This window comes from Amphiura filiformis, chromosome 19 (assembly GCF_039555335.1).
Source record: "Amphiura filiformis chromosome 19, Afil_fr2py, whole genome shotgun sequence".
In the NCBI taxonomy this organism is placed as follows: Eukaryota; Metazoa; Echinodermata; class Ophiuroidea; order Amphilepidida; family Amphiuridae; genus Amphiura; species Amphiura filiformis.
The window spans coordinates 12,220,189-12,235,440 of record NC_092646.1 but is presented as its reverse complement, the minus strand read 5'-3'; the positions used below and the strand labels follow the sequence as shown (position 1 = coordinate 12,235,440).

General features: G+C 38.3%; 1 protein-coding gene across 1 annotated transcript in view; it reads right to left on the bottom strand.

The window, feature by feature from the left end:
- The window catches only part of LOC140140926 (Golgi-associated PDZ and coiled-coil motif-containing protein-like), a 48,804-nt gene extending 36,389 nt beyond the window's left edge, over positions 1–12,415 (bottom strand). The window contains exons 1-3 of the mRNA XM_072162686.1: positions 12,198–12,415; positions 7,850–8,014; positions 5,404–5,579 (exon numbers count right to left, since the gene is read on the bottom strand). Of these exons, the coding sequence (XP_072018787.1) occupies positions 5,404–5,579; positions 7,850–8,014; positions 12,198–12,410 (554 nt within the window). The 5' untranslated portion in view covers positions 12,411–12,415. The remainder of the gene's footprint in view (positions 1–5,403; positions 5,580–7,849; positions 8,015–12,197) is intronic.
- Between the last annotated feature and the right edge of the window lie 2,837 nt (positions 12,416–15,252).

The following is a 15,252-nucleotide window of genomic DNA, read 5'->3' as shown; positions in this document are numbered from 1 at the left end:
TAAAAATGTCAACGCTAATTTGATACAGTTTAAATTGGAACCCTGATTTGATACAGTTACATATTTCATACACTTTTGATATAATTATGTATGAAATGTGTATGAAATGAAAGGATAAAAATTTCAACGCTAATTTGATACAGTTTAAATTGGAACCCTCATTTGATACAGTAACATATTCAATACACTTTTGATATAATTATGTATGAAATATGTATGAAATCATAGACTCTGAGTCTATGATGAAATGAAAGGATAAAAATTTGAATGCAAATTTGATACAGTTTAAATTGGAACCCTCATTTGATACAGTAACATATTCGATACACTTTTGATATAAATGATGTATGAAATGTGTATGAAATGAAAGGATAAAAACTTGAATGTTAATTTGATACAGTTTAAATTGGAACCCTGATTTGATACAGTAACATATTCGATACACTTTTGATATAAATGATGTATGAAATGTGTATGAAATGAAAGGATAAAAATTTGAACGCTAATTTGATACAGTTTAAATTGGAACGCTGATTTGATACAGTAACATATTCGATACACTTTTGATATAAATTATGTATGAAATGTGTATGAAATGAAAGGATAAAAATTTCAATGATAATTTGATACAGTTTAAATTGGAACCCTCATTTGATACAGTAACATATTCGATACACTTTTGATATAAATGATGTATGAAATGTGTATGAAATGAAAGGATAAAAATTTGAATGTTAATTTGATACAGTTTAAATTGGAACCCTGATTTGATACAGTAACATATTCAATACACTTTTGATATAAATTATGTATGAAATGTGTATGAAATGAAAGGATAAAATTTCAACGAAAATTTGATACAGTTTAAATTGGAACCCTGATTTGATACAGTAACATATTCGATACACTTTTGATATAAATTATGTATGAAATGTGTATGAAATGAAAGGATCAAAATTTCAACGAAAATTTGATACAGTTTAAATTGGAACCCTGATTTGATACAGTAACATATTCGATACACTTTTGATATAAATTATGTATGAAATGTGTATGAAATGAAAGGATAAAAATGTGAACGCTAATTTGATACAGTTTAAATTGGAACCCTCATTTGATACAGTAACATATTCGATACACTTTTGATATAAATTATGTATGAAATATGTATGAAATGAAAGGATAAAAATTTGAACGCTAATTTGATACAGTTTAAATTGGAACCCTGATTTGATACAGTTACTTATTTGATACACTTTTGATATAATTATGTATCAAATATGTATGAAATGAAAGGATACATTTCATTTGATACTTTTTTGTTATATTATCTTGGCATTTGATACACTTTTGATATGTATAAAATGTGTATGCAATGTTAATTTGATACAGTTTTGATACCTAAAAGTGTATGAAATGAGGGTTCCAATTCAAAGCCTTTTATTTCATACATTTTTCATACGTATCAAAAGTGGTGTATCAAAAGTGTATCAAATTTCAGCCAGGGTAATATGTCATCATATGACACAAAATGGTCTTACCTCTCTGCAAGTTCTATAAATCTGCTTTACCATAATGGAGTTCTCCTTGCAATGCCAAGATTGTGCTCACCTCTAATGGCCTCTATTCAGTAGGGGTGTGAATTTTGTGCCTTGGTACCAGCGCATTTTTCAGGCGGGTAACTGGTACCGAAATTGCAAAAAAAAAATATAAAAATTTTTTTTTTTTTTTTTAAAGTTATTTTTTCCCGGTTTTGTAGTGTCCCCGGACCTAGACCTAAATGCTAGGATCATTCATAAAAAAAACAAAAAAATTTTGAATGATGTTTTGTGTTTTTAATAAGAAAATTGATATTTTGTATTCATGTCATACTCTATTAATGATATCAAAATGCATTGAATTTGAAAGCATTTTGATATCATTAATAGAGTATGACATGATTTTTTTTTTTTTTAGGTCAACCATGAATAATCCTAGCGTCTAGGACCAGGGACACTACAAAACCGAAAAAATAAATAACTTAAAATTTTTTTTAATTTAATAGGATTCTCGGGCGGGACTCGAATTCCCGGGACTCACTCACACCCTTACTATTCAGTGTTCTCTTTTTGAACTCCTTGACCAAGCCTTCTATTCTCTACCATACTGCTTTTTCTGCAGTGCAGTCATGCACTCAATGACATTGCACATTGAGATAGCTTTTTTGTGAGCCCACCTAATCGGTACATGTCTTAAAGTGTCCATATTTGCGCTTTGAGCACACTCTTGCCTTTTGAAGTTGCACCCAGTGAAATGCACACTCATGTCACTGACTGCACTGGAGAAAAGCAGTATAAATGTTGATCAATTACTCTCACCAATATCAAGTCGCTATAGTGTGTCTTATCTCAAGTTGAGAGTAACAGCATGTTGAATTTTGGAATGGCAGATTTGAATCAATGTGTTTACGTTTGCGTCGATAACATGCGGCCAAATCACGCTTCATGTGTATGCCCCCGGCATTACGTTAGCTTCTTTAAAAAGCCATGATAATTGTTGATGAAACAGAAACAAATTCACTGTTACCGTACTGACGCGAGTATAGTCCCACCTTCGAGTAAAGTCCCACCCCCAAATTTTCGAAAAATTTCAGAAATTAAAAAAATTTTTTTTTTTTTTTTTTTAAGTTATTTATTTTTTCGCTTTGAGTGTCCCAGGACCTAGACCTAAATGCTAGGATCATTCATGGTTGACCTAAAAAAAAAAAAAAAAAAAACACTTCAAGATGTTTTGTATTTTTAATATGAAAATTGATAATTTGTATTCATGTCATACTCTATTAATGATTTCAAAATGCATTCAAATTCAATCTTGATTTTTTTTGATTTTTTAGGTCAACCATGAATGATCCTAGCATTTAGATCTAGGTCCAAAATTAAATACATGTACCTGATTCAAATTGGGCCATTCCAGTTCAAATCCATTCACCCCATATGAAAGACATGGTCTTAATCTCAGGGAGTGTAGATTTCAAATAGAGTCACCCATTCAGGTAACCCCATTTGAAATTCACACTCCCTGTGTGGGAGACTAAAGTCATGTTTTCCATAGGGGGTATGTGCGGTTTTTAATAGCTTGTCTATTCAAAAGCGTTTTTGTCTCCATGGGGTCTCCCTGTTTGGTTTTGTTTTGGCTGGGTTGTTTCTCGCTGTTCGGGGGGGAGTAAGGCAGTTTGTATTAATTGCCCCAGCTCAAGCCATATCAGTAATGTCACCCTTGTGAGGTAGTAACTGCGGCGGGGCTAACTGTTCCCCTTCTTGATTGGCTGCCTTACGACCTTGCCAGGCTCGGACCAATCAGATCTCTTGTTAGCGAGTGTCTGGTACTTCGCGGTTTTTTCCCTTTCCTCCTCATTCACTTTTTCGGCTGAAGCGGTCAGGTTCGTTTGAAAATCCCGCCCAACCCGCCCAGTTTTGTAGCTGGGGAGGGTTCGGTGGGTCGTTCCCAGACCAGTGGTGTCTGGGGGCAGCTGGCCAGGTTTATGCGCAGTCCCCGTTCCGGATGTGGGGGTGGGCTGGCAAGATATCTTGCAGCCGTGTGCTCAGCCAGGTATGGCATGTTTTTCAGGGGGATCAGGGTCTGGACCGTTTCTTTTTTGGTAGTTTCAATGGTTGTGTCCGGCAAATATTTGGAGGTGTGTTGCCCCAAGTGGGATCCACCATCCAAATCATCAAACAATATGTCCAGAATCCGTTCCCACCAGTGTCCGATTTACACATTTTTTCCTACCTGCACTGGTGCATGCAGCCCAAAATTTCTACATGCACAGCAAAAAGTGTGCATGCACCAAAATTAAAGCAAACATAAAATCACATTGAATCATGATCATTGTCAGTTAAGCTTGTAATAATATTCCCGGTTCCACTGTCAGTGTCATTTTTATGCCGATCACTCGCCGATTTCTTAGCCAAAACACTGGATGCTGTGGCTTCATCTGTTCTAGAACTAGTCGCCGACGAGGTGCACGATTTCCAGAATGATGCAAGTGTTTTTTGAGCTATTTCCTTTTTTGCTGGACATTAATTTATGATTATTTTCCGTGACGTAAACAAATATTTCCCACGGTTTAAATTCGGTTCTTTTTTTTTAATGAAATGAAAATGACAGCTTCTACATGTGCGAGGGTATCGGGAATTGGTGGATGACGCCACATTACGCTAGCCCCTCTAAGGGAAGTCATAGTCTCGGACCAGACTGTATGTGGCTATCGCGAATGTTCGTTAGGATCAACGAGTATCAGACCGACGCAAACTGGATGTGTAGAAGACTAGGGAAGTCAATGAAAAAAAGTGACAGTTCTCACGTGATAGGGGTATCGGGAATTGTCAATTGCGCCAGCCCTTCTAATGAAGTCAGGATGTTGCGCTAAAAATAGATTGGGTTTTTCCAAATTTGTATATTGGCCTTGTCATATCGCTAGCGCTAAAATTGTACATGCACGCGTGCAGGCAGGTAGTGAAAAGCTGCATGCACAGAGGAAATGTTACATGCACTGGTGCAGGTATGCAGGCGGTAAATCGAACACTGGTTCCCACCATTTTGTTCCCCATCAATGGGAAATCTCTGTAGATAGTCCTACAAAATGTACTTGTTCGTGCATCAGTGTGGTGCTCTGACCGTTTCAGCTATTTCCGCAAAAAAATAAAAGTTAATTGGGTGGTATCAAAAATTGGCTGTGTGATGAGTTTTTTCTCTCTGTGCATGTACTAGCCTAAGACCCTCTGAGGACAAATGTGACCCGCTCTGACAAAACCAGGAACAAGTTGCATTTTGTGTTTGTTAAAGAAAGAGGACAACATATTGGGCTTGCATTAATAATTTGTGATGTTCTGGGGAGATGTCACAAGACAATTCTCAAAATAAAATATATTGATATTACCGTAACCACTCGGGTATAAGCCCACCCTCCTAGATGGGCAATTTCACTTCAAAAATGGGGGTGGGCTTATAACCGGGGAGGGGCTAGTAGTTTAATTTAGAAATAAGAACAATCTGCCCCATTTGAATATGCCCACAGTACCAGCAATTTCTATCATCTATATCATTTTTTTTAAATATAAGTATGGAATGTTAATTTTTAACTGATAATATATTTTTTATATTTGTTCTAGAATGCGAAAGAAAAGCATTGACATGATTTAAGAACTAAGCCAAAATCACCACTGGGCTTATACCCGAGTGCACCCTTGTTCTCAGAATGGTTTGAAAAATAGGGGGTGGGCTTATAGCCGAAGGTGGGCTTATACTCGAGTGGTTACGGTAATCCATGATGTTATAAGGCCTGCCGATTACGAGCTGATCAAAGTATAAATTCATTTACAGGATGTCATCAATCTTTTGGTTTGTTCCCTAACATGGTCTTACCTTCCAGCCAGTTCTTTATCTAGATATTTAGCTGCTAGCCTAGCACCATAGACTTCCCCTTGTAACGCCAAGATGTGTTGTTTTAATTCAGCATTCTCCTTTTTGAATTCCTTCACCTCCGCTTCTAATCGTGCTTCTTTGATTGCGTCCGTCTTGTGAGTTTCCATCTCTTCCTCCTAAAGAGAACAATAATAATTAATATGTGTACATCCATATCAAAAGGATGCACTTGTAGGCTGCTACATGTCTCTTTTTACATAATACCTAGGAATAAATATCAGACTCTTCTCAAGTGGAGGTCACTTCAAATCATCTCCAAGTCACATGGCTTAGGAATGTTCTCTGTATTCCTAAATCATGTGACGTGAGGATGATTTGAAGTGACCTGTAGAAGAGTCTGTTATTATTTTTAGCCAATGTGTAAAAAGAGACACATGCACTGGAAGCAGCCCACAAATGCATCCTTTTGATATGGATGTACACATATGTAACCACCCATTTTGTTAAAAAAAAAAAAAAACACACCCTTCACTCGATGTGAAATAAGCAGACTTTATACTTTTAAAACACATTATCGAAAGTCTGCTCATTTTACATTGATTTATATCAGATTCAACACATCGTGGGATGTTTTTCCAACAAATCCAGGCTGCTGGTCAATCATCTGTACCTGTCTTTTGTGTGATATGCATGATCGCCCGGTAGCCTGAATTTGTTTGAAAAAACATTCCACGATGGGTTGAATCTGCTATAATGGTGCATTTGGAAGATGCATGCATTACACCACAAGGGATGGAGAGTAGTAATTTTGATACAGCCTGTGCCCTGCCCAACTAGGGGTTGGAGTTAGGATTGGGAGTAATGGTTTATTTGCTTCCGATATATCAACTAAGACTTTAAAAAACTGTATCGATAACATAATAATGTGTAAAGTTGAAGACAAGAATTTAAACAGTGCCTGTACAACATCATGCATCATGGGCTGTGGTTCAGTGTTTGCGTCACCAGTTGCGTCTTCCATCTGCGCCTGTCGTGTGTTAAACCATGCACGGCTTGAGCGCAGTACCCTTATCACTTGGAATGCCTCTACGATTTGGCAGCTCTGCAGTAAACAACATAATCAACCGCAGAAGTGGCTCCAGCCCTCGAATTAACCCACGGCACCGACGGCATATTGCCGTGGGTGCCCACCCCATTGCCGCAATGCCCTCAAAATATGTCCTTTACCGACGGCAGTCACTTGTCGTGCCCCTAAATGAAGTTGCCGTGGGTGCCCTAGCCGCCAGGCCTGCCCCTTCATTATAAAATCATTAACAAGTACTGGTTAAATCGCCGCAAAATTGTGGAAAATTAAATCGAAAATCTTGAACACGATCGCTATTTTGAGCATCGTTAACCCAGCTATCAATCACAGTATACACAATAGTTTGTTGTGAATTAATATTCATTACCCCTACGTAAGCTTACATATTCAGCCAATCACATCAGCTTTTATGGTTGCTAGAAATCTGACTTCATTTTCTCGATTGGTCAGAGAAATACCTTCTGCGTACTATCGACCAATCAGAAACGCTGTTAGTAACTAAACAGCTAAGCTTCCTCGACCTCGTGTCATGAACAAAATCTGAGCGCTGGGCAAATCAATTGATCTCTCGATTAGCAAACATTGACTTCCCATTGCAAACCGATGGCGATACCCTTCCGGTATCGTCTTATCTTGTACATGTAAGCCCATCTCTAGATATTTTTTGCACGAAATAGTTTTTTAAATCCCGGCGAATTTGATCAATATTATTACCAAAGTTACAGCTGTTTCATTGCTGTTTCGAGTCAGTTTTGCAGCTCAGAACTAGGGATCGCAAAATTTAAGTAAATTAAACTGTTGATTTTTGATTGCTTTGTATTATTTTTAAAGCAGGTTTTTTAAGCAATCAGGTTAGTTTTAGTGTAAAGTTGAGAGTCGAATTTTACTTTGGTGTCGAATTCAGCTGACGGCAATGTATCTATTCGCTTTTGAAAAATTGCCTTGGTGCCCTTCTCAAATTTTCAACAGTTGCCTTGATGCCCTTTTGAAATATTACAAATTGCCGTGCTGCCTTGCCTTTTCAGTGAAAATCCACGGCAATTATCAACTTGCCCTAAAAAAGTTGCCGTGCCCCTTCAGATCCTTAATTCGAGGGCTGAGTGGCTCGTCTGCTCGGGTTAGAAAAACATGTTTGTGCTAATTTTTTCTAATCAGAAACGAGTCTCCAAGTATTTCTATTTTATACTTACTGGGGCCCGAGCACTGGATTTCTATGTTTTTGCTGACTTGGAACTTTTGCCATTTTTAAAGACTTTTGTCTGACACTGCATTTATTTTATAGGCCTATAATGGTCTAACGGCACGCATCCAACACTTTACTTGGAAAACCACTTTTATCACCTAAAAATGTGTGTAACTTACCAATTTTTTCTTGATGGCATCAGAATCCACCTTTTGACCAGACTGTGCATGGAGTTGTAACTGGACTGCATGGAGCTGCAACAGTTGATTGTGTAATTCTTTTTCTAGAATAGATTTTGTTGCTCTAACTTCACATAAATCGGCTCTCAGATTGGTGACATGTGCCTGAAATTAAAACATGCAAATTACAAAATAGGTTATAATGCAATTTTATATTTTGACAAGACGGTCACCTGTATTTGGCGGTTCTCGGCTGTCGTGATTACCTGACTGCTTCAATTAACAAACTGGGCAAGATGCTATATAACCCATGGGAAAACCATGGGAAAATCCTGGTAACGTATATCATAAAAACACATCAGATCACATAATCAGCAGATATTGCAAGCATAGAAACTGCATAACGAGTGAGATGCGGACCACGCAGAAAACAGCTGGTTAATACTAATTTGACCTCAGATGACCCTGAGATGACCTTCCAAAAATGTGGCTCTAAATGGTGACTGTACCCACCCAGTTTCATGCTCATTCTCCGATCGCACGATCGTCTCAAAATGAGGTTCTTCCAACAAAATGTGTGCTGTGTGTTTGTACGCCTGTCAAACAAATGCTTCAGTTTCCGCGTATGCATTGCAAAAGCCTTCTGGCACATTCCTAGGAAAGTGCGAAAAACAATATTAAATGCACATTTTGCGCATGCATTTGCAGGGAGAACCTCATTTTAGTAGCAAGATGGCAAATCTGTGCAATGGGCGAATATGACAGTTTATCTAATTTGACCTCAGATGCCCCCTGGTGACCCCAAAATGACCTTCCCAAAAATTGGCTCTAAATGTTGACTGTACCCACCAAGTTTCATGTATCATCCGACAGTTTCTACTAATTTGATTCTGCAACTTTGAGTTTCTTCAAAATGTACCTGTAGCAGATATCAATATGCATGAGCAGGACTATGGACACCAAGATTTAAACATCGTATGTAAAGGTGATAGACCCATGTAAATGTGATAGGTACGATTAGCAGTCCTGACTACTACTAGTGTGAACCCATACGCACATTCTTTTATATACGGACATCGCCATCAGTCGGACATGGAGAACTGGTATGGGGTAATACAAACAATCATGCATAACTCGCAATATACAAAATCAGAATCAGCTGAAACTTTGGGAATAAAAAGCTTTTTTCATGGATACCGTATTGTTTGTAATAAACGCCCCGGGGGCGTTGCATTTTTCCAAAAGGGGGGCGTTTATTGGAAGTGAATTGTCAGTGAAAAAAGCTTAAAAATCGTGTTCAATTTCCCGATGGTGCTCCTATTAAAAGGTGGGATTTACACTATACATGATGGCGGCGCCCACGGAAAATGATATTTTTGTGGGGAATACAACAAAATTACACCTGTAAGTGCATGGAATTAGTGAAATTCTACCATAATTAGGCAATGAAATGGATGGGAGTTAAGTCATAATAGGTTTTGTCCATTCAATTTAGCGATCGTGACTGACATGACTGATGCAAGTTTTAAGCTTACCTACAAGATATATGTCATGGAAATGTTCGCATTTTTGTCAAATTTTCACAGAAAAATTGGAGGGGGCGTTTATTAGAGGGGGAGCGTTTATTACAAACAATACGGTATCTATTGAAAAATGTCATAAAAAGAGGATGCTAGGATCCAAAATACTCCTTTAAGTTGGAAGAAGGGGTTATCATGCACCATCAGAAATTAACATAATTGACCTTTGCAGAGCAGAAAAAATGTGTAGAAAATGATACATAATTATGATATTACATATCGTCACTTATATTTGGCCCTTGAACATGGATAAAGCCTTGTAGGTGTAGACTTTATATTGAAGAGGTTGCTTCATCCATGTTCATCCACTGGGCGGGAAAAACCTTATATTTAGCCCTTGAACATGGATAAAGCCTTGTAGGTGTAGACTTTATATTTCAAGAAGAGGTTGCTTCATCCATGTTCAAGGGCCAAAAGTACATGCAGGAAACACATCATATTTACTTGTGGCCCTTGAACATGGATTAAAGGCTTGTTGGTGTAGATTTTATATTGAATGGTTTGCTTCATCCATGTTCAAGGGCAAAAAGTAAACGAGGTTTTTCCCGCCCAGTGACGATATGAATGTTAAAAATTCAAATCATGCCCATAAAGGTCAACAGGGTCAAATTCCATAAAACAGCGTTCAAATTTCACAAATGATCAGATTTTGTCAAAACCATGCCAAAGTATTCCTCTCATCATATCGATTCAGAAAAAGTATAGTTTGACCTTTCTGCTACATTCCATTCTTATAACCAAAAAAGTCAAAATAGGAATGTCATCATTTTTTTGGCCACACAGGGGTCAGTGAAACAGGGACAGAATTTTGGTGCGAATCTGTGAATTGATTCGCATAAAAGATTCTCGCAAAAATGCAAACTTTACGAGAATCAACCTTGATTCTCGCAGCAAACATGGCAAAGGGCCATTGCCATTTGTAATCCATGATGATGATGATGTTTTATTTGAGACCAATAACAAGAAAATTAACTTACCAAAGTAGGCCTACCTCTACATGTACGTGATTTTTATCATTGTTTTACATAACATCTTTCATTTTGGGGGCTTATTTATTTTGCACTGTTTTGCATCAAAAAGTGTTGTATACTAAAATGCAGTAAACCTTTAACGAACGCGTATTGTAAGGATACATCGCGTATTTACTGCGTTGCACGCACTTGTCTCTGATTGGCTGCTAAGGCGATGAATGTTGTTGCTGAGTGGAAATTTATGAATGAACTGTGCGCCGTACACGTTGTTAGCGCCGAATTTGCAACATCACAGTAGTCGCGCTCGTCAAAGGTTTGCTGCATTTGACTACTATAATACACCATACTCTTGCATGATTGTAGAATAGTAAGTCATTGTAACCATCCTGGCATGTTTATGTTTTGCGTGTGCCAAAAATCCAACAAACATCTATCCGAGCTACTGATTGGTCAAACGCGCGAGCGACGACCGTGAATAAAATTGAGCCAATCAATATCGCCATTTATAATCACTTGACCTGCAGAGGTCATTTAGCAAACAATCGCACACGCTTACCTCAGTCCTACATGTAGGTGGTTGCATTTTGTTTACGCAATTTACAGTTTCTGGTGAATTTTGTTTAATCTACTATCATGTGTACACGGGAGTATATAGAATGAAAGGGCTATTTATTAGAGATAAAAAAACATATTGGCCTTTTTTAAAAATTGTAATGTTTTCGCGAATAATCAGACCAAAATTGGGAGAAAAACATATTACGGAATTTAGAGCGAACAACATATTTTATATATCGCAGAACAAGGTAAATTTTCATCAAGTGATTTTGACAGGCTGACAGTGACAGCGGTCATGCGGTGCGGGTGTCAAGGTCTGCACGAGTGAATATGTATTTAAATTATTTTCTACTTCAAGTTCTATTTTTGATAATCATGATGAGTTCCGATTTCCAAGCAAGCTGTGTTAAAATGATAACCTGAGTTACGTAGTCGTAAACAATATAAATTTTATTATTGTGACCTCAATTTTTAGTCAAATGGTTTTACTTCAGGTGCGTTATTTATGATAACAGAAACCTTGTTTTACATAATACTTGCTCGAGAACTCTAGCTTCAAATTTGCACACGATAGTTACGCATTCGATGCTAGAGTACTTTACTATGGTTTTTTGGTCGGACAGCGGTGCAATGTTTAACACCGGAGGTTATTTATTCTGTGAATGTTGAAATTTGAATGAAAGTTATTTCGATGAGTCAACTGTATCTTTTGAGCAAGATTTGCGTATTTTGGACCGTCTAAAATTTTGCTGAAGTGTAATTTTAGCAACATTTTTGATGCAATCGCCTGTTGTGATCGGCTGTGTTTACTTCTGACCTTCCATTGCTTTACACGGTGTCATGCTTCAGCGGATCCGACTAGATTTTGAATGCAAAGGTCTCTAGCCTAGAATGTGAAGCTATCGGTGAGCAAATTCTTGGCTAGAGTTCTCGAGCAACATAATACATGTGAACTCATCAATATACAGCTACTGTAGAACTGTGAAACACTTGATTCTCGCAAAAATTTTCCTGTGGGAATCGGCGCGGCTTGATTCTCGCAAAATTTTCTGCGGGAATCAGAGACAGAGTCGCCGATTATTTGCGGGAATCATTGATCATGTTGATTCGCGCAAAATTATGCTGCGAGAATCAAGCTTGATTCTCGCGCACTGTGGCGAAATTCTGACCCTGGTGAAACGAAATTCTGACCCTGCATAAAAAATAAATGTATAAATTTATTTTGTAAACACATCCACCAACCTCTAACTTGACGTTGTTCTGAAAAATGGTCTGAGATTTATGGCAAAGTTGAGCAAAAGCTGAGCTCAAAGCAGTCATTTTACGCCTTCCTTCATATGTTAGCTCGCACTGATCAGGATCGATTTCACCTAGCAAGATATCAAGGTCTACAAAAGCTTTGTCGAACTCTTTTTCAAGAAGTTCCAGCCAGTGTAGTGCTGCCATATTCGCCATGTTGTCTATGTGGAGAATGCAAAACAGTCAGCCACACAGCAAATTAATTCACTTCCGGGTTGTGTATTCTATGGGCCACGGGCTGCGTTACACATGCGCATTACAAAATTCTAATTATCAATCAATTTTCCCGCGTATTTTGAAACTTTTTTAAGGGGCTGTGCATATTAAGCATGTTAAGGGAGTGTTCATAAATACTTTGGTGAGGGGTTTGGAAACATTTGTCAAAAGGTGCTGGATTCACTAGACTTCAAGAAATTTTCTCCAACCCCATCCCCCCCCAATGTCAAAAAGAAATCTACACCATAATAATGAGGGGGCAAGCAAATTTTGGCACACATGGGGCGCCTTTTAAATAAAACACTCTAAAAAGGCTAAGGGGAACACTATAGTACAAAAACGCTTTGCAAATTTTCCTGCTTGTCACTGTGCTCGCAGTAGGCCTATAGGCCTATAGGCCTATATTTAAACGATTTTCAAATTGAGATCGCAAAAATTGGCATGTGCACTTGAAGAGGGGGGGGGCAAAGATTTTTTGGGGCAGGCCGAGAGGGGGGTTAAGCGATTTTTGACAATTTTACCCCACCCCTCATATTAATTATTGCACAGGCCCTAACACTCACAAAATCACAAAAGAAACAATTACAAGCAGGGCTAGCCTTACTATTAAAAATAATTATTTAAAGAAAACCGTAGCTTTTTAAAAGACCTTGCAATTTATCATCTAGGCCTATGATTGATTCATTTTGAGGTATGGTCTGAGTTAAACGCTGTTCGGGGCTAGCAGATCCAGGCCCTAAATTTAGCCAACGCCCCACCCCCCCCGGTCTAGGGGCACAGCTCCCCACAGTGCAAAACATGCTTGCCCCCGTGCACTTATAATGACTAGTAGGCCTAGACTAGCAGACTATTTTGCCTGACGTACTTCACTGACGGCCCTCATTATCGTGATCCTGAGACTTTATGTTTGGAGTTTGCATGTAGGCCTATCTCTTCAGTCCAACCCTCCCTTCGGCATGCAAGACTTGTCGCCCGGGCCCTCTCTCTTGTCACCCGTGACCCATCCCTTCACCTCAGTTCGACAATCCTCGCCCTGCAAAAACCTGATTGTGACATATAGTTAAGATCCCAGGGGGCACTAGCTCACGTCACTCCGCATTTAAAAAAAGTCATGTTCTCACCCATTGCCCCCCTCCCCCATCAAACGGTCTGTCTCTCACCTAATGACCCCACAACAACGATCCCATACTTTTTACATTTTGCTACGCCATTACTGCCCCTTACTCTGATATTGTCAGCCGTACACCTATATTGAAGTGCCCCCCCCATGAAAAAGTTTGGCTGCAAAACGATTCTCTTATAAATGCATCCACGCACGTCAGTTTCCACCTCGATACACCCGGGCACACAGATATTTCCAAGCACACTACGAGTCTAGCCTCTACGCAGTCTGCATCATAAGAGCTGTGTGAGATCTAGGCCTAGTAGAAAATAGGCATCTATGATTTGTGAAGTTTTAAGTACAATCATGGCCAGAACTTGGAATATATTTTTAAACATGATCAATCTTCTCCTGATGATATAACACAAATGCAATATAAAAGTATAGCAGGCTGTGCTTTTTTATTCTAGCATGCAGGCCACATGAATAATTATTGTGCATTTCTGGGAACTAAACATGCAAATCCAAGCAAAATACCGTATGGTGCAATTTAAAACTTGTATTTAATAGCTACTTCATCAATTCCAATGAGCATTTTTATACCTGCATCTATCACATCTATCTACAATATTACTTATTTTAATAAGTAATATTGTAGATAGATGTGATAGATACATGTTAGAAGTTGCAATGAAGGCAATACCTGAAGCTACCTGACTAAAGACACGGCTCAGAAAAGACAATAAAAAAGATAGTAACTTCATTAATCTAGCATTAGATTTTGGAAATCCAGTTTTGCACAACTTTGCTTGTGGAGCTCTCTACGAGTGTACAACTTCCCTATACTAAAAATACCATGCATGAGTGGTCTATTATAAAGTTGACTGCGTATATGGAGTTTGTCCTCTGATAGTTTTAATGGACACCCGGTGTGGGTGGGGGGGTGTGTGTGTGTGGGGGGGGGTGCACTCCAATTAGGTGACTCGTTTTTCAGCATTGTTATTGCTGTCAACTCATATTTTGAACACATGCTCTGTCACCCATAGACGCCTTATTTTTTTAGTTCCATATGTCCGAAGATGCTTATTTTTCAATTAGAACATATTAGAACCGAGCAACTTTCACTTATCACCGATTTAATTATTTTGAAATAACAAAGCCATCTGGCCCGGGGGGGGGGGGGGGCACTCCGACACAAATGGTCTGTACGCATGCGTGACCATAAAAACAAGTAAAAGGGGGTATTTTTTGGGCTCGTTTTGACGCATTTAGGGTCTAAAAACACTGATTTTCAAGATAGTTTTCTGAATCTGAACAACTTGTTTAGGGTAGTCTACCTTTTCAAATTTTTGGTAAATTACGAGACAAAAAAGGGTACATTTGTTGTATTTTTTACTAGCCAAAAACTCATTAGGGGGTAAATTCTATATTAAATTATCTTATTAAGGGAAAGGGGCTAAATTTGCTGGAAGATACAGACCAAGGCTGGTCTGGAATGGGTCTGCATAAACCGCACGGGGTAAATATTAATTTGAGTGTATCGGGAGATGGTGTAAAGTAATTGTTTGACAGAATATGGGCTTTCCATTAGTTTACATTATGGCGTTCATAATGTAGTGAATTAGCCTAAAATGGCGGATTTAAGGAGACTGAATTTGATTTTTGTGGCCAATTTCTGAA